General features: G+C 42.7%; 1 protein-coding gene across 1 annotated transcript; it reads right to left on the bottom strand.

The window, feature by feature from the left end:
• Positions 1-150: 150 nt before the first annotated feature.
• ANXA8L1 (annexin A8 like 1) lies at positions 151-18,964 on the bottom strand. Its single transcript, XM_085065348.1, has 13 exons — positions 18,823-18,964; positions 18,665-18,711; positions 9,274-9,364; positions 8,913-9,007; positions 7,702-7,815; positions 6,868-6,958; positions 6,161-6,240; positions 5,474-5,533; positions 4,846-4,939; positions 2,962-3,057; positions 2,657-2,715; positions 1,669-1,791; positions 151-537 (listed from the first exon to the last, which is right to left on the bottom strand). The coding sequence occupies exons 2-13, from the start codon at positions 18,683-18,685 to the stop codon at positions 481-483; spliced, it is 981 nt and encodes a 326-aa protein (XP_084921474.1). The 5' UTR covers positions 18,686-18,711; positions 18,823-18,964; the 3' UTR covers positions 151-480.
• Between the last annotated feature and the right edge of the window lie 989 nt (positions 18,965-19,953).

The following is a 19,953-nucleotide window of genomic DNA, read 5'->3' as shown; positions in this document are numbered from 1 at the left end:
CCTAAAGCCTCATTTATATCTGGGACTCCTTCCAGACCCATCCTGCTAGCATCAAATGGCCCAAGCTCTACCAGCTTGTCCTAGTGAAATTAGCATGGCTTCAGGGCAGCCCAAAGTTGGTAGGGTTGTTCAGACTTGTGAAACAGCTGCAGCGGGTTTAAAAGAACCTTTAATTCCATATCAAAGTGTCATCCTTCACAATGGGTTAAGATAGAAAGAAAACTTCAAAGAACAAAATGGAAATAAAAAAATCATCATTCCCTTTTGTGTTTGAAGAACTGTTGGGGAGATAGATAGCATTCAATGTGTAATAAGCATCCACACCCTTCAGAGAGCTTTGGAGATCTTGACCATTAATTTGATCTTCTTTTCCCCACCGCTTGGATCAATGGACAGATTTTCTACAAGTACATTTTCAGACCCTTGGTCACTGCTAATTTTCCCTCTGTATCCTTTTCAACATCTTCCTCTTAGAGTCTGTCAGTCACTGCCACAGAGATTCAGCAAGGCTGTCTTGTAATCGCCACTGGTGTCATCCTGACAGGAGAAAATATTAAAAAATAGGTGAGTATGTATGTTCCTCTGTGTGCCCCAAGTGCTGACTTTTTCAGTCAGCAGAATATGCTCATGCAGGAAAAGGACTTTGGAAAGATTCATTCAGCAGAGTTACTGCCAGCTGACACACCATCAAAAGCGAATGGAGAATTGTGGCTTGTAGCTACCACCTGAAATAACATTTATCAAGTCCAACTTTTTCCTTTGGAATGCAGGTGAGCAATTGATCAGGGTTCAATCCCACAGAGCAGCACAGACAAAGTCAGCACAAATTACAGCAACCAAACCTGTTGTGTTCAGATTTTTTTGTCCCTGAGTATTTGTGTAGCATCTCTTCCCTACAGGAAGGGAAAAGGCACTATAGTTAGCCCTAACACATGGCATTTTTTAAAAACCCACAAATGTGGTCGTTTTGGTCTAGAAGCACTACACAAAATGTTCACTAGTTGAAAAAAATTTGCTCCCTTTGAATGTTTTGTGACGACAGGTGTAAAGCTAGTTCCACTTCTCAGGAGGAATGAATATTCTGTACAGACCCTTGAAGACTGATCATTAATCAACATGACAGACACTGACAGTGTCAATTAGAAGAAAGGCCCTTCATTGCAGAACCAGACTTCCCATGGGGACTGCTAAGGACAGGGTTTCTGTGCCATTTGCACAGGGGGAGAGGAAAGTCCCAGAGTCCTTAGGACAAATGGTAAAAAACAGCATTTCAGCACTAACAGGGGAGGCACATTCACTCAGAGCTGAGACTCAAATGCTGCAATAAGCCTTGACAAGGTTCAGTTTCTGAACCTTGTCTCATCATAGTACAGACCAGGCTTTCACCTGGCATAAGGCAGCTAAAATAACCCCAACCAAACAACAGCAAAAGAAAAAAAAAATAAAACAAGCAAGCAAAATACCCCGGCACTATTTATATATATCTATATGTATATATCTATATATGTCTCACAAGGACATGACTCTTAACAGGCCTATTGAAGGAGAGCCATGATCATAGCAGAAATTAAATTGTTACTGCAAACAACCATGGAAGCATCCCACAGTGCTGGAAAGACTAGGAATACATGCAATGGCTAAGAGCCATCATATAAAGATTTTGCTTACCAAAATCATACTGGAGAGAGTCTTTCCTGCGATGCGCTTGAATTCAGGCTTTATAAGATTTAGGTCAACTTCACTTCGAGAAACCATCACCCTTATCAGAGTCCCATCATCTGTGCCAGCCCCCTGGAACAACAGATATATCAGCCTGTGATGTCAGGGGGTGTTCAAGGGATGAGCTGTGCAAACTAGTCCTGGACAGGAGGAGTCAGCTTTCAAACACTACTTGGCACATATTCTGTGGAATATCTGCATCTCTTTTTGGGGTACCAACTCTCACACCCCTCCCAGGGGCCACTGTCAACACCACAAGCCCACCACAGAAGTGTGCACAAGTTTTGCATGTGTCAAATGCAAAAGCAAACATGCTACAGAGTTGGGAGTTGGCACTGAATACATATTGTCCTTCTGCAGCATCTCCCAGACAGTGTTTGGCTTCAACCAACATTGTTTAATCACTCACAGGAAAATTAAGATCACATTGATAACAAAAAAGTTATCTCAGCTTTCCAAAAGTTTGGGAGAGCTTACATCTTCTGCATACCAGTTAAGCATTACAGGGGCACAGTCTGCAAATACTCTATGTGTCCCCCTTTGAAGCTCTTATTTTATACCGCCTTTGAGAAAATTGCTTCCTAAAAAAAAAACCAAACTGTGTTCCAGTCTATCAGTCTATTAAAATGGAGGGCAAGACTTCACCATAATCAACCTCCTAGAAAAGTTTCTTCCAGAAGTTTTGTCCAGAAGTGTTCCAGAAAGTGGGGCTGGGATCCTTGCAGACTCTTTAGCCAGAAAAGCCACCTTGGTATCTTGAGCTTAAAGGGTACTTTTCTACCCAAGGTGTTTGAAAGGATTCTGCTATTTCTTGCAAAAATTTCACTAAACCTGCTGAATTTCACCAAACCCTTGGCTCTTCTAGTTTGAATTGGTGGAAGCCAGGTTACAAGTTAAGTTTATATGAAAACAAGTGTGTTGCAATGAAGAGTCTTACCTTTAAAGCATGGTACAGCCTCTCTGCAAAGTAGGAATGGATATTCCTGGTACATTTCACTAGGCATACAAAAAGACTCAGTAAGAATCAATGGTAATTCCAGTCCAGGGCAGCATGTGACTGAGATTCAACATGCTTTCCATTAATTCAGTGTGCTCCTGGAATCTGAGTTTATCTTACCCAAGAGGCACCCTTTATTTCCTTCCAGATACCTTTATAAAGCAGATCCATCTAATAAGAGTCAAGTATTGCAGAAAAAAAGGCAGTAGACTCTGACAAAGGAAAGGGAAAGTCACCACTCTTACCAATAGTCAGCATGGCATCCTCAACTGAACCACGAGTTTCACTCTTGATAGAGTCTTCTATGCTCTTACCAGCCAGTTTCTGGTATTCTTCAAACACTGTTTGAAACACAAAGAACTTTAATTTTTCACCAAGTAACCTCCAAGGCATTTTGTGCCCAGTATTTACAGGCATTACTTATGTGTGGCAATATGAACATACAAATCCTGCAAAAGCAATGGCCACATTGGCACCAGCTTCAGGAGGCTTTAGTCAATATCAGAAATCAGCTACAAAGATAGATGTTAACATTTAGAAAAAGCTAAACCATTAATGGTTCTTAATTCCCTGACTTCATTTGAAAATGTAATTTCAGTCACCTCAAGTTCATTTGGAAATCTGCCCCTTCATCTCCGTCTTTAACCACAGAAATAAAGCAGACAACGAAGTTAGGCACACCTTTGGTCTTGTGGTTGTTGATGTCATTAGCTTCAGGAGCCAAAATAAAATCAGCTTAAATCTAGGACTATGCAGTTCAGAGCCCATGGACTTTAAAATGATGACAACACCATTTGGGAAAACGTATTATTTCAACCACAATTAAAAAAACCAAACAACTGAGAAAAGATAAGCAAAACACAGGTGCAGATACTGAGATATTTGAGTTCCCACATTAACAAAAGCTCAGTAACAGTGTCATTGCTTGCCTTTCACACTTTGGATACTCCAAGTCTCAGAAACATAGATATCTGTTTTTATTCCTAGCTTTCTAGGACTAACAAAGAAGGAAAACTGCTATGTAATGCAGTGGACATCCTAATAAACTTTGCTCAGCATCCAAGATCATCAGCACTCACGACACTTTGGGGAAATGGAATACAGAATAGACAGATGGATACAAACTTCTCAACTCAGATCTACTCTTTCTGTTAACAAAAAAAACCCAAAAACCTGCAACAATTATACTCAGGTTTTAAAGGCAAACAGCTACAGGCTGCTGTAACACAGAAGAAATTGGTTGGTGCCACAGTAGGTCCCACAGTCTGATTGCATTATGACAACAACTAGAGGAAATTCAATTTTTAAAAGGCAGATACGAGCAAAGACTATAGAGACCACCTCTTTTTGTTCGTTTGTTTTGTTTATTTTTAAGTGACCTTGGGAGAGTGAATTTGAAACACAAGGGGGAGCTGGCTTCCAGGGCACAGAAACAGCCTCAGAAGACCTCAGCTTGAAAAAGCTCAGGCCTACCTAATCTATCTCCAGCTAAATTTATCAGCTTAGGTCCAGCTGATTCCCACAGTACTTGATATGCTTAGATTCAGCCAATATAACAAAATCTGTTATGCCTCAAAAGCCTTGAGATGACAAGGTTTGGTCTCTGCTCCACGGACAGTGGGGAGTTGAGGTCTCACTTAGCTGGAGCAGGGCGAGTGTCTTCCCTCCCAGCAGCCTCTGATGCCCTCAAAAGGACCTGGGGCAGAAATGCAGGTTGCACCCTGTGATTCTCCAGCACTGAATAACCAGCTATTTTTTTAGTGATTTTTTTCCCCCAGAGGAACCCACATCCAAGGGGATGTGTCTGTTCACCACATGCTCCTACTTATTTAGAATGGCACTCATTCACTCACTTCTTGGGTTTATAAAAACAACTATCCAGTTACCACCACTGTATAGAGACTCCTGGATAAGCCACTTGATTTTCAGCAGAACTATATCTTCATAATCTCCCACAAAATCTGCTGGCAGCTTTTGGTTACTGAGTGACCAGGAATTACAAAACAGGCTCAGGTACTTCTGACCATCCACATCTCTCATCTATAGCCCTCTGTTCTTTTTGGCTAGGGTGATTTCTGATATCAGAGGTTTGGAATTGTAGTTTTCGTAGAGTGGGCTCTGCTCCATACCTTTCATTAAGTGTGTGGCACTCCTTTTGCACAAGATGGTGATGAACTGTATTTCATCAGTGCCCCGGATCTTCTCTCCAGCAGCATAGAGAGTCTGGAATTTAACACACAATTATTAGCGAGGTGTTCTGTGTGTGCAGCTGGTAAAGGAACAGAGTTTGGCTAAAGGCATGGCTGGGGTAAAGGGGTTTGGCATAACCTAAACCACTGTGTGAACCAGAGTCTCCTAGAATGCTTGGTTATGAAAACCAATGTGTCTTCTAGACAAATTGGAGCAGCCACTATCTCCATCCTTTCTACCCCTCCTGCAGCAGCTGGAGCAGCCAAAAACACACTTGAGGTTTCTTCCCTTTTCTCTCCTCTTCCACTCCACAATACCCATACACTTTTACATATCAGAAACAGCTGAGCCAAAGCCCAGGCCTCATCACTTCTCTTTCGAATGGCCGAGCTCAGCAGTGCAGGCAAAATTTAAGAACCCCAAGTTACTTACTTAAAGATCACCCCATCCCAAACTGTTGAGACTCCAACCCTCTGCTGACCCGGACTGTGCTGCTCACTGAAGCACTCTGAAGTTCAAGAAGGTAGAAATGCAGGCATATCAATGATCATGAGCATTTGAGAGTACCTCTGCATCCTGGGCAGCCAGGGCGGTGTCCACATAGAGAGTGGCATTGTCCCTCTCACCCTATAAACAGAAAAAGAAAGGTAACCATTTTGTCTCATGAAGATTCTTTCATAAATAAGGATCAGAACATTCATTCTGAGCAAAGATCAATTATCTTATCAGCTATCTATTTCTGCAAAGTACTCAAGCAGTAATATTTAAGACAGCACAAGTGCTAACTCCTTCACTGAAAGGCACTGAAATCAGTCATATGAAGCAGAGTAAAAAATTGCTCAGTTTTTCTGCTACCAGGCAGGAAAATTCAGAAAAATATGATAGGGTAAATGCATCCAAATGCACTCAGCATTGAAGGCACAGACCCTGGAAAAGTGGTGAATCATAGTGGAGGGACGCTGTTTTCTAAGACCCTTGGAGAACACAGTGGCTTTACACATATGCAAAAGGGAGGTGTCTCCCTACAGCACAGTCGGCTGTAAGTTTCCAGCTCTCTTATTGCTGCTAGGGGAGGGAGCTTTCCTTGCTTCTGTCACATGGAAGCTGAAACAGATCCAGTCCAAGTGACATGGTTGTCTCTGCAGTTTATCCAGCGGTCATGACTCTGCTGGCTTTCCTATTGCATGTCTTCTCCAAAAAGGAAGAGAAAAATGTGAAGACCCTTATACCCTCATTTCTCATCTCTAGCATTACCTGAAGAAGGCAAACCAGAATCTGTTCTAAGTAGCCACGTGTTTCCGATTTTATGTCTTGTTCCAGATCAGAACCGTATTCTACCCAAGGGAAAGAAAAGGACAAGGGAAGGATTTGTTATTTATTTAGGTGATACAGTCAAGATATTATCAGTAACCCAAGCATACACAATAGCCTGACACAGGGCAAGAAGGTCATTGAGGAAAAAAACGGGCTGAGAGCAGCTCACACCCTTTGTAATACCCAGGTCAGCATTACATCCAGCTGAGTCACTAGCTCCCCTAATGTCCAAGGAATAAACCCAGAGCTAATTTTAGTGTTATAACTGAAGGGATGAACAAGATAAAATATTTACAAATACATAGTTGATAAATTTCCATCTATTCAATGGGACGAAAAAGCCAAAAGAGCGAAAAGCTATAGTTTTGTTTATGTTCTGGCAATACTCTTTGTAGCCAAACTGAACCAAATTTGTGATTTGCTGACCCTTCGCTGTAGATGGATGGAGACCCAGAAAGGGATTTTCAAATTCCCTCAGCATAGCCATGTTCTGTTTGCCAGCTTAAAGCAGAATTACATTGCTTTTCGAGTTAAATGGGTTTTAGAAAAGCCATTTTCTTGCTGACAGTGCTAGCTGGTAACAGCATTCCTACTGTGCTATCAGGCCCATTGCTCTGACCACAGAAATCTGAGCCCCAGGCACTCACCTTCTTTGTACGCCTTGATTATCTCCTTGATCTGCGCTTTTGTCCGAGATGCCAAGATCTCTATAATAACACCTTCATTGGTTCCCACACCCTTTAATAGAAAACACAGTGGAGAAATAAAGGTGGAGAAAGGCATCTAGTCATGGAGGGTGATTTATTGCTAGAGAAGTATTGTGAAGGGAGGAGTTGGATAGCAGCAATGTGTCAGGCTGTGTGCTGACCTGTAAGAAACCATCATGATGAAAGCTGAAGACATAAAACACATTTGGGTTGAACATGGTTTGTTTTACTGAGGTGCCTAATTTGTAAAGGGTGGTTTTATGTAATCCTACACTTCTACAATGCTTTTCTTGAGTCAAATCTTTGGCGACAGACAGCTTTAGAGGGATGCAGGGAGACCAATGCTTGGCTAGTCAGTCCATCTTTGTACCACTTTAACAGACCACTCAGCATCTGAAACTTGTAAAGATATATTACCAATAGGTAGGATCCCAGCCAATCCCAGCCTGGCCCTTGCACTACCACTCCTTGATTCTTTGAATGTTTCATGGCTCATGTGGGGCATCAGTGCAACAAGTTTGGGTGTGAAATTAGTTTTGCTGTTGCCTTCCCAGGCTCCATAAGTCACGTATGTACAGAAACTTTTTTAAAGCCATAAATAGTTAAGCAGCATTTTCCCCCAGAATATTAATAGTACAATTAAGTATTTCTCAAAGACTACTGCTAATAACAAGCTTAATCATGTAACAGTGCCTTTATTAACACTTGCACAATTGCAGAAAATTAGCACTGTATCTGTGCTACTGCTTAGATATCAGCACGCAATTTGCTTACCTTCATGGCATCGTACAGCTCCTTGGCATCATACTTGAATGGGGGGTACATGAGAGCTACGATGAGCCTCTCAAAGTTGCCACTCAGTTCAGACTTCAAGGTTTCAATCAGATCCTGTTAAACATTCATCATCACATGGTTACATAAACAGCCTTACATGATCATTTTACTGCCCGTGCTGCTTCCATCCTCATGGCCTAAGTAATGAAGCTGAATAACAGCATTGTTGATTTAAAAAGGTCCTGGACTGAAAAAAGGTACCTAATTCCAAAATGGGACTTGTCTAGGTCCTTAGACATTCTCTGTTTTCTTGGTATTCAAGCTTTCTCAAAAATTAATCCTGCAGCAGGTTCTCCTCCATTCTGCTTAACTCAGTGAGCAGAACCAGGTAGCTGAAGGCCTTGCACTGAGCAAGGGTGTAGCTTCAGAGAGAGCTGATTCCCAAAACCTGCATATAAACTTGCACCCAGGACATTTGCAGAATCAGGAATGCAGTCTGCTTGAAGATACACTTCAAACTTCACTTTGACTATAATGCAGGTTTTCCTAGAGGATGACTGTTTTAGTGGGATGCAAGCATTCTATATGTTCATTGCTCCATACTCTCCACCCTCATATTTGCTTTCCTTTCTGAGGCTTTTGCATGGCAGTCCCCTTTCCAGCAAGGGTCACTGGAGACTCCACAGTAGGGCTGGGGGTACAGTTTGCTGGTGAAAAAGTTTTCCCAATAAAAATAAGATTTTATCAAAGAAACAAAGAGAGCCAAAGGAAAACATGGTTGTCAATAACCACGGAATTTCCAAACAAGTGTAATTAAATAAGGCTTTAGGCTGAACTTTCTTTGGCATTTAAAAAGGCCTTAAACAAACCAATATTTTACTCAAAATGTCACTTAGACGGGTATCAAATTTTGTTACATCTTCAAATTAATAAGAAGTTAAACTTTAAGTTAAAATTGATTTTTCAAAAGTATTTCTGGTCAAAATGAATTTAAAAAACATTAACTCTTTAGGAGAAAACCATTTTTTTCTGGTCAAAAATTAATTTGATGCATTCATTACAGGTCTTATAAATAGGTATTAATCTACTTATTTGCAGAAGACCTGCATATAGTTTTCATCATACTTTCAGGATGAACTCTACACCCATTTACTATATCCTGCATGCAGTAAACCAGTGACTGAATATGGCTCTGTATAATAGAATAGAACCTTTCCAAACTGTGCTTTGAAGGATTTGGCAATCGCTTGACGCTGCATATTGCTCCTCTTGGTTAGGACATCAATTATAGCTTGTTCATCAGTTCCTGTGGAGAGCAACAATAAGTCATAAATGCAGTGCACAGAATAAGCTGAGACTGGTCCAAAATCCCAATTTAAATATTCAGACAACCTTGTCTAGTTCATTGCTTTTGTACAGAAGTTTAAGTACATGCTGAGGAAACTTTAATTTTAATTTTTCACAGTAAAAAAGAAGTGATACCTCTGGATGCAAATTTCCTAAGGAATGGCTTTCAACATAGCAATTATAAGAAGAATATAGAATTTACATATATGATTGTAGTCAACTTACCAAGCCCTTTCATGGCCTTATACAGAGTCTGTGCATCAGGTTCCGCATTAAAGTTAAAAGCACCTGCCACGGACCTGCCCTCTGCTTCACTCTAAAAGAAGAAAAAAAGTACAGTACTTCTCACTTCTTCTTTTCATCAACTGAAGAAAAAGGATTTGAAAAGTACATTAATGCTATTTTATTGCCTACACATGGTGAAATCACAGAAAATAGGAGAGACTGGCTCAAAGTTTCTCAGCAGCTCAAAAAGAGAACACAACTTTCTCTCCAAAGAGAGCACAAGTTGCCTGTTTCCGCCTTCCTGTACCAGCCTTTTGCTGCTGGCAGAAAAGCGAATTGCAAAGCATGTCTGACAGTGCTACAAGTGGTGTGAGGTGCAGGCAGTCTGGCAGAAAAAGCACAGACTGTAGTAGACTGCACTTTCCTATTCACCCCTTAAATACAGTCCTTCACAGCATGGATGCTATTGTATCACACTGCATTTCTCAGTGGGTTGGTGCAGGGTAGTGTTTAGATAGTTTTTTGAATTCCTGAAATAGTCTTGTTCTTGCACACCATTGTTTTCAGCAGCTGCTGCTGCATGTCTGCATAGCTGGTTTCAAGAAGGAAGCACATCCACTGGAAGGATTTGGGCCAAGGGACTACTTTGAAGGAAGAGATCCATCTGTAGGAGTGCAAATTTGATGCTCTTCCCTGTACCAAGGATCAGGTACAACTACACAAGAATCCTCCTGACAGAGCCCTAAGGTGTCGACAGTGCCAGAGTCCCAAGGCAGAAAGACACATGGAGATTTATTCTAGTCACCACAGGGTAGTACGGCCATCAACCACAGCCCAGGTATAAGAGCTTCAATTTAAGAAAGCTGGTAGTCAAGGAACTGGCTTGAATATATTGTCACATCTGTCACAAGCTGGTACTATCAGTAGGGGAAGTATGTGGGTGGTTAGGCATGAAGAATCATCACCACTTTATTACAATAGTAGACACAATTTTCTCCTTCCTAGAAGCAAGGATAGTTAAGTTGCAAACTACTATATTCTCATAAATTTACCTTTAGAGGCAGGGTTAATATTAAACTAATGGTATCAGTATGAGCTGATGGATATTTTAATGGGGATGGCTTCACAGCGAAATAAAATCAGAGATTACTGACCAGAAGGAAGCATTAGGGTTGTCCCACCTGACTTGCATAACATGGACCACCACGTACCACCCACCAGCCTCCTGCTATGATGCAAATCCCCTCTGCTCTTATTTCTGGTGTGAAAGAGAACCTGTGGGTACCGCTGGCACACCTTTGCATGCTGACCCCTTTGCCAGCCACGCAGCAATGAGGAGTATTGAGAGAGGCAGCATGCTCAGCAATCAGCAAGACTTGGAATTTTGCTTTACAGACAGCACAGAAACACTCCTGCACTACCACACCTTGCTTGCAGCAGAAGGAGCAGCTGTGGAGAAAATGATGTCAACAGGAAACTTTGTAATAGATGCAGCTTTGAATCCAAATAGTCCATGAGCAGCAAGTTTAAGTCTGTGGAGAAGCTGCCACTGCAGCAAAAGCAGTGACAGAGCAGGTGGCATTGACACCTCTAACAGTTTGTCACTGGCCTAGAAGAATTTGACTGAACTGGCAGGACCATTTCAAGTGCTCCTTTTCTAGCTCTCTCTTAAGACAGCCAGCACCACCACAGCTTCCTGGAAAGCAGTGTCCTAGGTTGCAATATTGATGTAGTTAAGTATTCTATTACCACCAGCTGTGGGCCATTAGCTGCTATCACCCACTCCGGATGACAGGCAATGGGCCATCCGTTAGCTATTATCACTTGCTAACGACCCACCCCGCATGACAGGCAATGGGCCATCAGGGACCCACCGTGTGACTCATAGACTTATCTCATCCCATTGTGAGATGCTCTGCCGAGGAGGGAAGAGCCAGGTGTTCCCACCTAGATATAACCTGGCCCTGGAACTGCCTGAGCTAGCCCTGTCTACTGGGTTCCCAGAAAACCAGAGCTACTACTAGATCTTCAGCTGGAGACTAAACCTTCACAAGATCACTGCTTCAACTGAACTACTTCAGTCGGACTGCTACTACCACCCTAACAGGGTGTTAGGTTGTATCTGACTTTGTCAGTGCTTTTCCTTGTATTATTTCACTTATTTTTAATTTCAATCTTGACTTGTGATCTCCCACTGGTTTGTTTTCAAACCAAGACATATTTTGGCGCCCAACGTGGGGCTCGACCTGGGGAAACTCAGAAAATCCTATCACCATAATGATCAGCCTGTCTATGTGGGTAATGTATCTTACCCTTTATATTTTCCCTCAAATGAGAAACTATCTACCCGTTGCATTGCTCCTGTTGCGACCAGGAAATGGCATAAGAATTGCTGTATTGGTTTATTATGCCTATTGCATGATAACCTGTGAGGCAATGAATACCATTCGGAATATATACTCGACTTTGTCTGCCTAGCCTAACCTGAGCTGCTTCGTCTGGGACCTCCTCAGCAATCGCACCCACCCTCTGGGGCTAGGAGGAGAGAGTGGTTTCTTCCAGCATTTCAGGCCAGGCACAGCCATCTTTGACAACATTGAGTTCTCTCTGGATGCTAAGGATGGCATAATCTTCCTGTTAGTTCTGTTTTCTTTCTTCTCTGCGACCAGCACAGTGTACCTCATGCTGAGAAACAGAACAATACCTGGTGTTATACAGCATCTTCTCAAAGAGGAGGAGAAAAGAAACAAGTCAGCAGGCAAGAAAAAAAAAACCAAAAGAGCAGTCAATGTCTCAACACAGACCATTGCCAAATCAGAACAGCCAAAGCCAGTAGCAGTTACCCCCGTCCAGAAAAAAAAATCCAAGAGCAAATCAGTCCGCACAGCGACTGATGAGGATGCGGCAGGACCATCTCACCAAGCAGAAGAGACAGAGCCGAAGATCATCACTCGCTCTCTATCCCTGGGGGAGCTGCGTGACCTACGGAAGGAATTCACCCGGCAAGCGAATGAGTCCATCTTGACCTGGCTGCTCCGCATCTGAGACGCCGCTGCTAATGACACTATTCTGGACGGAAGTGAGGCCAGACAACTGAGATCCCTGTCTCAGGATGTGGTCATTGACCAGGAGATTGAGAAAACCCAGAAAACTCTCAGCCTCTGGCGGCGATTGCTGCTGAGTGTACGGGACAGATACCTGTACAAAAAAAACCTCCAGATGCACCAAAAGAAATGGAACACAATAAAACAAAGTATCCGATACCTGAGGGAATTGGCTGTGCTAGAGATCATTTTCTCAGACAACGAGAGATTCCCCAAGAGCCCAAATAATGTCCAGTACACTTCACAAATGTAGCTAAGATTCGCGCGGCTCAGACCAGAAATATACTCTCGTTACCTGGCAACACTGCAGTGGAAGGAAGGCGAAGACCAAGTGAGCGTGTTAACAAACAAACTAAGAATTTATGAGGACACTGTCACCGCTCCACTACGCACCCAGGTCTCATCGGTAGAAACAAACCTAGCCGAGCAAGTCCGAAAATTAATTGAAGAGAGCCATCAGAAACTAAGGAAAGAGCTCACAGAAAGATTTTTCCATGCCACACCAAAACCAACCCGAGTCTCTGCCATCAAGAGCAGACGTACTCCAGTCAGGGAAAGAAAACAAACTCCACGACGTGACCTCTAGTTTTTCCTTCAAGAGCATGAAGAAAACATGAAAAAGTGGGATAAGAAACCCACCTCCACCTTAGCAGCCCGGGTACGTGAATTAAAAAAAGAAACATCCACTTCAGGAGGCTCATCTAGGTACAACACTGCCCCAGTCTCTTGTGGACAGAACTCCAAACAGAATAGAAGTGATAATATGACTGATCCGCTTGAAAGGACCTCAAGAACACATTTACAAGAGAAGAACATCGTGCACCAAAAACAAGATTAGAGGAGCCCTGCCTCTAGCCAAGTAGAGAAAAGGGATAATCGGATCTATTGGACTGTGTAGATCCGATAGCCTGGCACGTCTGACCCACAAAGATACACGGCTTTGGTTAACACCAGCGCTCAGTGCACCCTGATGCCATCTAGATATGTAGAGACCAAATCCATTTCCATTTCTGGGGTGACAGGAGGATCCCAGCAGCTGACTGTACTGGAAGCTGAAGTAAGTTTAACTGAGAATGAGTGGCAGAAACACCCCATTGTGACTGGTCCAGACGCCCCATGCATCCTCAGCATAGATTATCTCAGGAGTGGATATTTCAAAGACCCGAAGAGACATCGCTGAGCTTTTGAGATAGCAGCCATAAAGACAAAAAACATAAGACAACTGAATAGCCTGCCTGGTCTCTCAGATAACCCGTCTGCTGTAGAACTACTGAGAATTAAAGAACAGCGAATACCAATTGCTACAGCAACAGTGCATCGCCGGCAATACCGCACTAACAGAGACTCTGTAGCCCCCATCCATAAGATGATTCGGAAACTAAAGAGCCAAGGGGTGGTCAGCAAAGCTCACTCACCCTTTAACAACCCTATATAGCCGGTGCGTAAGTCCAGTGAAAAATGGAAACTGACAGTAAATTACCGTAGCCTAAATGAAGTCACACCACCACTGAGTGCTGCTATACCAAACATGTTAAAACTTCAGTATAAGCTAAAATCCAAAGCAGCAAAGTGGTATGCGACCATTGATATTGCCAATGCCTTTTTCTCCATTCCTCTAACAGCAAAGTGCAAGCCTCAGTTTGCTTTCACCTGGAGAGGTGTGCAGTACACGTAAAACCGACTGCCCCAAAGGTGAAAGCACAGTCCCACCATCTGCCATGGACTGATCCAAGCTGCTCTAAAAAAAGGTGAAGCTCCAAAACATTTGCAGTATATTAATAACATCATTGTGTGGGGGGACACAGCAATGAAAGTATTTAAGAAAAGAGAGAAAATCATCAAAATTCTCCTGAAAGCTAGTTTCGCCATCAAAAAGAGTAAAGTCAAGAAACCTGCCCGAAAAATCCAGTTCCTAAGAGTAAAGTGGCAAGATGAACGGCGTCAGATTCCTTCTGAAGTCATCAATAAAATCACCGCGATGTCTCCACCAACCAACAAAAAGAAAACACAAGCCTTCCTAAGTGCCATAAGCTTTTAGAGAATGCACGTCCCTGAATATAGCCAGATCGTGAGTCCTCTCTACCTCATAACCCGCAAGAAGAACGATTTCCACTGGGGCCCTGAACAGCAGCAAGCCTTCACCCAGATCAAACAAAAAATTGCTCATGCGGTAGCCCTTAGACCAGTCAAAACAGGACCAGAAGTAAAGAATGTGCTTTACTCTGCAGCCGGGAGCCATGATCTATCCTGAAGCCTTTAGCAAAAAGTGCCTGGTGAAACCCGAGGTCAACCACTAAGATTCTAAAGTCGAAGTTACAAAAGGTCTGAAGTCAACTACACTCCCACCAAGAAAGAAATCTTAGCAGCTTACAAAAGAGTCCAAGCCGCCTCAAAAGTAATCAGCACAAAAACACAACTTCTCCTTGCACCCCGACTGCCAGTGCTAGAGTAGATGTTCAAAGAAAGAGTTCCCTCTACCCACCATGCCACTGATGCTACGTAGAGCAAATAAATTGCCCTCATCACACAGCGCGCCCGTATTAAAAACCCGAATCGCCCCGAAATTCTAAAAATCATAACAAACTAGCCTGAAGGTGAGACTTTTAAATTATCTTCAGAAGAAGCAGAAGAGCAAGTAACACGTGCCGAAGAAACACCCCCGTATAACGAGCTGCCGAAGAGTGAAAAACGCTATGCCCTCTTCACCGATGAGTCCTGCCAAATTGTAAGCGCAGATCGGAAATAGAAAGCTGCAGTATAAAGCCCCACACGACAAGCTGTACAAGCTACCGAGGGACAAGGTGGATCGAGTCAAGTTGCAAAGCTTAAAGCCATCCAGCTGGCTTTAGATATTGCTGAACGAGAGAAATAACCAAAGCTCTATCTCTACACCGACTCCTAAATGATAGCCAATGCACTGTAGAGATAATTAAATCGCTGAAGAAAGGCTAACTGGCAGCGCAGAGGAAAACCCATCTGAGCCGCTGAGATTTAGCAAGACATCACCGCCCAAGCAAAAAAGCTAACCGTGAAAGTTCGACACGTAGATACACATATACCTAAGAGTCAAGCTAATAAAGAGCATCGTAACAACGAGCAAGTAGACCGAGCTGCCAAAGTAAAAGTGTCACAAGTAAATCTAAACTGACAGCACAAAAAAAAATTATTTCTAGCTCGTTGAGCCCATGATGCCTCTAATCATCAAGAGAGAAATGCAACATACAAGTAAGCTCGTAACCGAAAGATAGACTTAACCATAGACAACATCTCACAAATCATCCACAGCTGTGAGACTTGCGCTGCAATCAAACAAGCCAAGCGAGTAAAGCCTCTGTAGTACAGTAGACGATGGTCAAAGTACAAGTATGGGGAAGTATAGCAAGTTGACTACATCACACTTCCCCAAACCCGCCAAAAAAAGCGCTACGTGCTAACCATAGTAAAAACAACCACGAGATGGTTAGAGACCTACCCTGTGCCTCATGCTACTGCCCAAAACACCATCTTAAGTCTAAAAAAGCAAGTCCTGTAGAGACATAATACCCCTAAGAAAATCGAGTCTAACAATGAAACCCATTTCAAAAATAGCCTCATAAGCACCTAAACTAGAAAACACAAAATTAAATAAATATACCACATCCCCTATCATACACCAACTGCCAAGAAAGTTAAACAGTACAACAGACTACTTAAAACAACTTTGAAAGCACTTGGCGGGGGAACCTTCAAAAATTAAAAACTAAACTTAGCAAAAGCCACCTAAATAATTAACACAAGGAGTTCTATCAATCGAGCCAGTCCTGCCGAGTCCAAACCTTTGCACACAGTAGATAGAAATAAAGTCCCTATAATACACGTAAAAAGTTTTTTAAGAAAGACTGTTTAGATTAGTCCCACCTCAGGCAAAAGCAAGCCCATCCGTGGGGTTGTTTTTGCCCAAGAACCTAGTTATACTTAGTAAGTGATGCAAGCAGATGAAAAAACCCGTTGTGTCCCACAAAGAAACCTTATCTTAAGTGAGAACTGTGTAGATAGTAATAAAATAAAGAGTGGATAATGTCCTAGGTTGCAATATTGATGTAGTTAAGTATTCTATTACCACCAGCTGTGGGCCATTAGCTGCTATCACCCACTCCGGATGACAGGCAATGGGCCATCCGTTAGCTATTATCACTTGCTAACGACCCACCCCGCATGACAGGCAATAGGCCATCAAGGACCCACCGTGTGACTCATAGACTTATCTCATCCCATTGTAAAATGCTCTGCCGAAAAGGGAAGAGCCAGGTGTTCCCACCTAAATATAACCTAGCCCTGAAACTGCCTGAGCTAGCCCTGTCTACTGAGTTCCCAGAAAACCAGAGCTACTACTAGATCTTCAGCTAGAGACTAAACCTTCACAAGATCACTGCTTCAACTGAACTACTTCAGTCGGACTGCTACTACCACCCTAACAGGGTGTTAGGTTATATCTGACTTTGTCAGTGCTTTTCCTTGTATTATTTCACTTATTTTTAATTTCAATCTTGACTTGTGATCTCCCACTAGTTTGTTTTCAAACCAAGACAGCAGGTTAGACTCATCCATCTGAGTTTGCTAAGAAAAGATGGTCAATCCTCTCCATCTGCATGCAAGGACCCTGTGAAGAAACCCCCAGACATTCAGGACCCATGCCTGGTGACTCAGTGAAAGAGGGTGTGCAAAGCTGAGCTTTCATTTGGAGGCAGTGGAAACAAATTAAACAACGATCATTTTTGGTACTAATTCCGGTAAGCAGTTACGGCCCTTCCTGGCTCAAGCAGCAACTTGTGACTCACTCATGCACCTCATTCTCTGTGCACATAACTGTTGCAGCACAGGAACAATCACACCAGTTTTTCAGAGAATCCCTGTTCACATTGGTCTTGTTTACCAGCTGAATTGATCCTACTACTCCCTAACTGAAACTACTCGAGGTGTTTGTGTGACTCTCATGTAAATATGAGTAATTGGCATGAAAGCAGCAGAAGCAGTGTACCCTACAGCTGATGCTCTGAAAAGTTTTACCTATAAATGAACGGAAGAAAGAGTAAAAGTTTTACTACCAAAATATTTTCAAAACTAAACAATAGTTTTTTTGGAAAAGCTGGAATCTGGGGACAGGTTGGATTACTGTTTGGTTTTTTTTTCAGTGGAAATTTTCTCAGAGAGTTTTGCATTTTTTCATTCCCTTTGCCTTTGAACTGTATTTTTTGTGAGGGGTTTAGAAAACCAAAACAGTTTTTCTCCATCCTTCTTTGGACCTCTCATTTCCTTCTCACGCCTCCACCCCCTAAAACACCAACTGATAAGAGATCACTGGATTTTAAAGGCTTTTCTCCTTCTTTTCTCATTCTAAGTTTACAAATTATTTCCAGCTTGGGGGTAGTGGGGAATAGATCATCCAAGAGGGAAAGATTTAAGTGAGAGCTACTCCAAACTTTAGAAAAACATCTATTTTATTATACCAAACTTCCAAAGGAAATAGGGAACTCAGAAAGGAAGATTACAATTTCAGTCTTTCTGAGGGGAAAAAAAAATATCTTTTGAGATCTGGACATAAATCTGGCCTTCCACAGAGGCTGACAGGGGAGCTGCCATGGCTGGCCCAACACCAGAGCTACCTGCTGCCTGGCCTGAGCCAGACCCCAGGTGCTGCCTCAGCACACCCCATGAGCTTCTCCCCATCCTGCCACATTCCTGTCAAAGCCACAAGCGTTTACAAGAGAACATACACAGCATTTCTGGCTCCTGGCAAAGAGACAGGGTGTTCAAGACTCATTATTGTTGCAATATTAGAAACCCACCAAAGACAGATATTGTGGCTTGACCGTATCTTTCTCTGTGACCACAGCCTGCCAGCACAACAGGGGACCACAATGGGGACAGGCCAGAGCCCTGAACTCACTGCCACAGCACGAGGGAGCAGAAAAGGAGCCCACAGTTTCTTCACACTTCAGCTGTGTAACTTTGCTGCTGCATGCTACCATCTCCCCATGAGCACAGAAATATAAGCACCTCCCGCACCACTCTCAACTGAGGATCCAAAGAGGGTCTGCTCCTCTTCTTACTGCTAGCAATCATGTCAACAGCTGCCTTCATCAATGTTTTTGAAGTGCTGAATGCTATTTTGCAGCCAGAAAAACAGTAAATAGGTCTTGCTGATTTTTAAAGGAAATTTTCCATTCCTGCACAGTGCCTAATGTTATATATAAGTCACCTTATTCTAGTGCTAAAAAATCTCAAAGTGTCAATATATCTCTACTTACCCAGGCCTTCCACCATGCCATTGCTGTCTCAGTAGTGATATCTGGGTCTGTTGGTGAAGAAAACCACACATATCACACCTCACAGTTTGGGAATCTGAGATTTGACGGGGAGCATAGGGAGGAGAAGAAGAAACAAAAGTTCTTTTCAATAAACTTACCACAAGAAAAATGGAATAACTGTATTCCTCTGGAGGCTTGTTCCCTCTGGAAGCCGCAGAATGTAACTGGCCTCTCAGGCACACGCAGGTATAAAGCATCCTTATCTACAAATTCCACAGGGCAACACCCTCAGACATGGCTCAACCTGTTTTTCACATATGATCTCACAGGGAGCAATAGAGTTGCTTAATAAACGAGGCTTCCCTTGTGAGGAGCCCTAAATTCAACCCTGTTGACTCATTGTAATTTTTCCACTGCTTCTCCCAATACACACCCTTCCCTGCTAACACTTTGGCCTCTGGCACAGGTACAACATGCAAATTTGTAATTTCTCAGCATAAAGGTTCACTGAAACGAGGTAAATTCAGCTCCAACTGAATAAGCCACTCATTATTACCAACTCTATTTCTACTAATCTGGAACACTGCCAAACAGGACTCTAGAAACATAACAAACCCTCCTCTACCTCCCCTCCTTCAAAAACTTACTAAAAAACCTCCAAGCCAAACAAACCACATACGCAGCCACACTCCACACCATGCATGTCCTACACCTTACAGTGAAGCTCAGTAATGCATTAGATTGTACAGAGACTCAGGAGGTTCCCCCATCCTACACCTAGACTTCCTCAGCATGAGTCACAAATGATCTCTAGGGTAACATAGGACCAACAACTCTGAGTAATGACAACCACAGCTAAGTGTCAGACGGCTTGCACTAGCTGCTGTGACATGTTAAGGCTTAGGAGTGGAGTGCAAAACTTCTCTTTTTTGAAAAGAAATAAAAAGAGCTGAACAGCTCCTAGTACTTTAATTCGGAGAAATGTTTCTGTGAAATCATCTGAAATACCTTATGGTTGTAGCAATATTTTCCTGTCTAGACTTTTGTCAGAATCCACCCATACCAGCATTTATTTATTTATTTGCAATGGAAAGGTGCCCTGATGGAAACATTCCCACCAGCTATATCTTAACGCTTGCTATAGGAGCTTTGTGCCCTCTCACATTTACAGGACATCATGGCACGCTGGGTAAACACCAAATTTTGGGCCTCTCTTATTTCCTTCCCACACACTGCTACTTCAGTTAACTCAGCAAGGCCCCTGCTGGCCTGGGTAGTTGCTCTGGCTT

This window comes from Lichenostomus cassidix, chromosome 6, assembly GCF_008360975.1.
Source record: "Lichenostomus cassidix isolate B80296 chromosome 6, HeHo_3.0, whole genome shotgun sequence".
Lineage (NCBI taxonomy): Eukaryota > Metazoa > Chordata > Aves > Passeriformes > Meliphagidae > Lichenostomus > Lichenostomus cassidix.
Note: the sequence above shows the minus strand (reverse complement) of the source record. Positions and strands in the feature narration are given on the sequence as shown.

What these genes read in the sequence shown, in the direction of transcription:
- ANXA8L1 (XM_085065348.1), bottom strand. Translation starts at nt 18,685, where the DNA reads ATGGCATGGTGGAAGGCCTGG. An exon ending in TGCCACACACTTAATGAAAG is followed by an intron (nt 3,058 to 4,845) that starts GTATGGAGCAGA and finishes TGTTTCAAACAG; the next exon opens with TGTTTGAAGAATACCAGAAA. An exon ending in GGATGCCATGCTGACTATTG is followed by an intron (nt 2,716 to 2,961) that starts GTAAGAGTGGTG and finishes TTGTATGCCTAG; the next exon opens with TGAAATGTACCAGGAATATC.